This window comes from Calidris pugnax, unplaced genomic scaffold (genome assembly GCF_001431845.1).
Source record: "Calidris pugnax isolate Ruff unplaced genomic scaffold, ASM143184v1 scaffold17, whole genome shotgun sequence".
Taxonomy (NCBI): Eukaryota; Metazoa; Chordata; class Aves; order Charadriiformes; family Scolopacidae; genus Calidris; species Calidris pugnax.
In genome coordinates, this window is record NW_015090794.1 from 7969347 (window position 1) to 7975194 (window position 5848).

Here is a 5848-nt window from a genome sequence, read left to right on the forward strand (position 1 = left end):
AGAGTCTGTTCTAAGAATGAATTGAGGCCTTAGGATCCTTCTGTTTGCGAGATCTGGTTTGGTGAATTTGCAAGATGGGTAGGAATGTATAAAAAGAAGTGCAAGAAGACCAAAGAGAGTCTCTTAATTAAGGCGGCCAAATGCTATTCTGGAAAACTGGATTTTATCTTTACAGCTGTCACAAAGGCTCAGCGTGAGGTTAGTTTAATCACATTAAAACAATGCCTATCGATGTTTACTCCCAGCCTGCTGAACATCCTGGGGCTGGAGCATGAACTGCTGCAACACTCAGTGAGAGCCAGCCTTGGACTAGTTGAAGTTCCACATAATTTTAAATAGTTGTAGGTAAAATTGGTTCTAGCGTGTCACCATGGGAACCTAAAATTAGTGGATACTTTTTCGTGTCAGCCCACCTACCTATCTAAAAAAAGGGATGATAATATAATTTCACAGGAGTGTGAAACAAGTACACTCAGATACTACACTGATGAATACCTCGGAAAACCTATGAGGAAATGAACTGTAAATTATCCCAACTGGTCTTTAATACAGCTTAATAAATAGGACATAGAAGACAAAAAAAAAATAAATTAGATACTTGCAAAGTGAGTAGTCGGCTGTGCTCAGGTGTGAGGCAGGGGTCCTTTTAATTACATTCTCACATCATAACTTATTCATACAGACTGACTCATTCTCTCAGAATAACCCAGTTCTGGTTCTGTAGGCAATCTCAGCTCTGGCAGTTCTAGCTTTGGACCTGCTCTCCAGCTGATGCCCTCTGAGGCTGTGCTCACCAGCGCTCACCAGGAGAGTCAGGTGAAGGTATGGGCTTTGCAGGAAGGTTGGCGTTACACGTGCCATCTGCAGCCTGACTTTAAATACTGAACTTTTTAACGCGCTTGCACTTGGACTTCAGAAAAGTGCCGTGAGCTCCCCCGGCCCCACTCCCGTGTTGCACACCCACGCTGAGAACCAGCCGGGCATCCGCCGGCATCTCCCCATTTCCCGCCCGGTGCGTTACCCCCGCGGCTCCGACACTCTCCCCAAGTCCTTCTTTCCCAAGCGGAAGGTAGTCCCTCGCCATCACCCTTCTCCCAACGCTCTCTCCTGCCTCTCCGAGACGCACCCCAGCCCCGTCCCTCAGGGTGCGGGCAGCGCGGTCGGGAGGCGCCGCTGGGCGGGGGACGGACCGGAGCCCCCGGCGGAGCCCCGGAGCTCCCGGCGGCTCTACTCACCGGCCGCCAGCAGCAGCGGCAGCAGCAGCAGCAGGGGCGGCCGCAGGGTCGGCGGGCGGCGGGGTCCCATGGGCAGCGGCGGGCGGGTGTGCGCGGCTCCGGGGGCAGGCAGGGCTGCGGGCTCCGGGGGCAGGCAGGGCTGCGGGCTCCGGCGGAGGCGCCTGGCTGCGGGAGCGGGTGTGTAGGTGTGAGCCGGAGAGGCTGCGAGCCGGCTATAAAAGGCCGCTTTCTGCCCCGAGCCGGGTCCCCCGCAGCCGGGGCCGAGGACCGCGCTCCGCTGTCCATCTGGCCAGAAGGGAGGAGCTGCCGCCGGGGAGAGCCGGGACCCGTCACTCGGGCCGCGGGAGGGGAGCGAAGGGGGCTCCGCTCTGCTCCGCCAGGACTTTCCCGCTCCGGTAGCTATCATTTCTCTTTGATTTACATCGCTTCCTAGATAATTTAACCGAGACCCTAAGAGTTAAGATGGCAGTGAACTGTAAGTTATTCTAGCGGTTAATTACAACCAGCACAGAACGCGCGGGCTGTGCCTGCACTCTGAGTCTGCCAGGCTTCACCTCCTGATTGCTGCTTTCTTGGAGAACTAAAGAACAACCAACTCCTAAACTGGTTGTGGGTATTTGTAGCTTGATTAGAATAACTTTTAATCTTCCTTCAACCAAGATGGACTTTTTTTGGGTACATTGTTCAGCCTTCACATTTTTTCCACTCCCTTTCCGACTCCTGTACTATTCAGTGAAGCCTGCAGCCGGATGCCCTGTTGCAATTGCTGTTTCCTTGCCCCTCTCAACAGACAGCACCACTTGCTTTTCTGTGATTTTTCCCCTGTTCCCATGTTCCAAGCATACCATCAGACCTTTCATCATTGCACTGAAACCAGTGCGTTTCCTGACAGCTGCCCAAGCAATCAGGACCCCTGAAGTTTTGGGTATTGGCTTGTGTGTATCTGGTTTTGTTTTCTTCTTTTTTTTTTGGCATTATTTTATGACTCCCATGGGATCCCATTGAGGCCTACGCTCCTAGGATAAGGAAGAAGAGAGAAAAAGAGGGTTTTTTACTGAAACTTTCCAAGAATTTGTTCTTGGTCGTGACCTCTGAGAGCAGCTGGTAGATTTTTTTTTTTGTAGTGAATGGTATTTTCACCAAAGAAATACAACGTTTTTTCCTGTGTATAATGAAGGATAATTCTATTTTCGCATTAAAATGCTCTGATTTCTGCGTTATATCATTACTTTTGTTATCAGAAGTAGAGAATCATATGTGGTCTGATTTCAAAAGACAAAAAGCATGCACAGACAGATCAGGTTTGGTTTTGTTACGCTCTCATTAATCCACGCTCTCTGAAATGTTTGTGTTGGCACCGCAGTTAGGGTAGCGTGGGATACATGTGGAAGCACATCAGTTTAAAGCAGGATATCGATATGCCTTTGGATGCCCGATGCACCTTAGTGCAACCATGTGCTGCACACCAGAAATGGCAGGCGAGCCCAGCCAAAACTCTGCGCGGCGCTTGACGAAGCAGAAGGGATCACGGTGTGGACTTGACAAACCAGGAGAGAGCAGGGTCTCCAGCTCGAGAGCTGGTATTCTGCAAAGGGACAAAAGCTGCTGGAGACCGTGACTCGCTGCTGCCGGATCCCAAGTGGCTCCTGAGACCAAGTGGCAGGGCACGCTGCCGGCCGGGCTGTCCCTGCCTTTCTGGCACTGACACACTGGAGCACAGCTGCCCCCGTGCCTCCCAACGGAGGTGGGTGAGAGCACGCCTGAAACAGGGTGTGTGGCAACCGTAAACGTTCTCAGTGACCCCAAGGAGTCTTGGTAATGTACAAGAAGTCATAACAGAAAACATAACAGAATTACGTTTAATTTTATTTTTTGTTTTAGATTTTGTTGCTACTGTCATCAACTGGGTCAAAGCAATTTTCCCTATTACTCATGGAGTCACATCGCTAATTACTGTTACTCTATTTTCATACTGTCACTTATACTGCATTTGTTTACCCACTCTTCCGGTGAGTAACTCGCACCCATTAGAACGTTTTAATAGTGTTCAACAGTAGTTTAGTGAAACTTCCAGTTGAACAGTATCCCATCCAGCATACCTTTGGATATGACAATGAAAACAGTATCCAGGGGAGCAACAGGAATTCCATTTCATGTTTGTTCTTCAGGAGACTGACTGATGCAATGTGTTAGTGCACTTGATGCTGCCTTGCTGCAGTTGGTCCATCTCCTCTGAAGGAAGTGATCTAAAACCATTGAAAAATCAAGTGAGACTGACACGCTCAGACCACAGTTGCTTCTACCAGAAACTAGACAAAGATGTGAAGTGACAAAAACTACATGATGTGATGAAGTGAAGGAGTTCAGTTTCCTACGAGTTGTAATAAAAGTTCAAAGGAGAACATCTAGTGAAATCAGGGCAGAAGGGGGAGAAATCCGATAGAAGGAAATACTTATATTGAGGAGGAGTTAGGTTGTCCAGTTAATTGCCATGGCATATGGCTAAGAAAATATACTAGTAGCAGACTGGAAATTAATATGGATTACAATAATACAGTGATATTTCTTTTTAAATCAGGTTTAAAATTCCCTTTACATTTTTATATAAAAACTTCTGTGGCAGTGCAGACCTGTCATATTTGCTTTTTGTAACGTTCCTTTTCTTTTGTCTGAAGTATTTGGTAACTGGTATAAGTCATATGTGACAAATGGCATTTTCCTTCTTACTGATGGATTCTTTCATCAACTAGAGTTGTGCAGGGACAGGGAAAAGTACTTGCTTTTCAAATATACTTTCCCAAACAAGGTTGTATGTGCTCAATGGTTGCTTTAATTAAGTTTTTTTTTTTTTACGTCTGAGGAATAGATTAATATAATTGAGACATAGTTGTACTGAGGAGCATTCTCACAGCATAACAATATTAAGGGCAAACTCATTAAGCTAGTTGTAAAAGCCACATTTATCAATGACTGTGATTCTGTACATGCAGAAAGATGGTAAGAGAATATTAAAATGTTGATGGAAAGTGCTAGAATGGTCTAAAATATGGTTAATGTAAGTGCAAGTTATCCAATTCCCTGTGAGCAGGTGAAGGTAGTGATTTTGAGAGCAGTTGTAACAGTATTTTTGTAACAGTATATTTACTGCTGACTAAACAGCTGCAAAGCTATGTTTTTGTAGTAATAGAAGAAGTCAGTTCCGTTAACACTTTTTATTTAGTAAGAGTAGTTATTTTTACTGAGAAATGAAAAAACATTGGCCACCTACCTAGGTCAGATTTATATATATTCCGCATTTAGCTGGTACAAAGATCTGTAGTAATGATGATAAGTATAGAAGTACTGGGGTCTAAACCTACAAAATTAGGATCCTACTACATTAAACATGTGACAATTAAGCTATATGACATATATGCTTCCCCACTGAATTAATGAACTAATAAAGATTGGTGAAAGTAATTATTTTCCCATTGTTAGAGATGGGAATGATTTGCTGGCAGGGTGATTTGCTGAAGGTGTGATATGATGGCTGGGGCAGAGCTGGGAAAACTGCACCTTGGTGTTCTGCATCCCAGCCCAAGTCCCAGACTGGGGTCTTCTGTGGCATTGACTCCTGGAGGAAAATAAGGAAAGAAAACAGATGCCTCACTGTGAAGGTATCAGAATAATCTGAAGTGAAGAGCTGCTTCCCAGCAGTAAGTCAACTGACTGTATTTACTTGAATTTTATGCTTGGCAAATGTCCCCAAGTTACCCCACTTTTTTTAAACATTGGATTGGAACACAGATCTGGCCTGGAATACATCCCTTACAAGTGTATGTTCTTTCAGATACTGAACATCCAAGTAGTACACAATCACCTTCTGTATCAGTGTTGTCTTCATAAAAAAAGCCCAGCCTTACTTATTCAAGTATTTGTTTGGAAACATTCAGTGCCTGTGTTCCCATTTTTAGAGGTCTGGCTGGTTTTCTTCTCTTTCATGTCCTTCCATCTTCTCTTAATTCCTTTTAACAACCAATGCTTCCTGTTTACCAACATTTTCTTCAGCTGGTGTTGTTGGGGATGTTCTAAAAACCACGAGAGTTATAAAGCATAGTTTGGAGAGCCAAGCTCCACGCAGAAGATTAGAAAACATTCTGCCATTTTATAGTATTTTCCAATGTACAGGTACTATCTCGTACCTATTTCTAGCATACAGAACAAAATCCAACTTTGATTTAAGACTTTATCAGCCTATAGTATCCCTTGTAATGTCTTTGGGAATAGTAAGCCTATGAGTAGCATAATATGTTCTGAGAGAATTTTGGGGACCGTGTTTGTGGTGCTGTCCTTTATATGCCCTTTGGCAGCGATGTTATTCTGTCCATTCTGCAAAAATCCTGCGCTAGTGCGTAGCTGCCCAGAACAGACAGTTGTGTGCTGGAAAGGTTGTTATTACATAAATGGTCTTGAAACTGGTTTACAGTTATAATGTATGCAGAGGAGCTAAATTACTCCTACGGTTTTCTTTTTTCATCTGTCTTTTTTTGGTTTTGTTCTGTTCCAGATTCTACCCTTGGCTCCTTAAGTATAACAGCTTCTAGCACAACATCCACCCTGTGCATACAATCACC

At 44.9% G+C, this 5848-nt stretch overlaps 1 protein-coding gene across 1 annotated transcript in view; it reads right to left on the bottom strand.

The window, feature by feature from the left end:
• PLA2G10 (phospholipase A2 group X) overlaps positions 1 to 1641 on the bottom strand; it is a 12538-nt gene extending 10897 nt beyond the window's left edge. The window contains exon 1 of the mRNA XM_014936208.1: positions 1236 to 1641. Within this exon, the coding sequence (XP_014791694.1) occupies positions 1236 to 1641 (406 nt within the window). The remainder of the gene's footprint in view (positions 1 to 1235) is intronic.
• Between the last annotated feature and the right edge of the window lie 4207 nt (positions 1642 to 5848).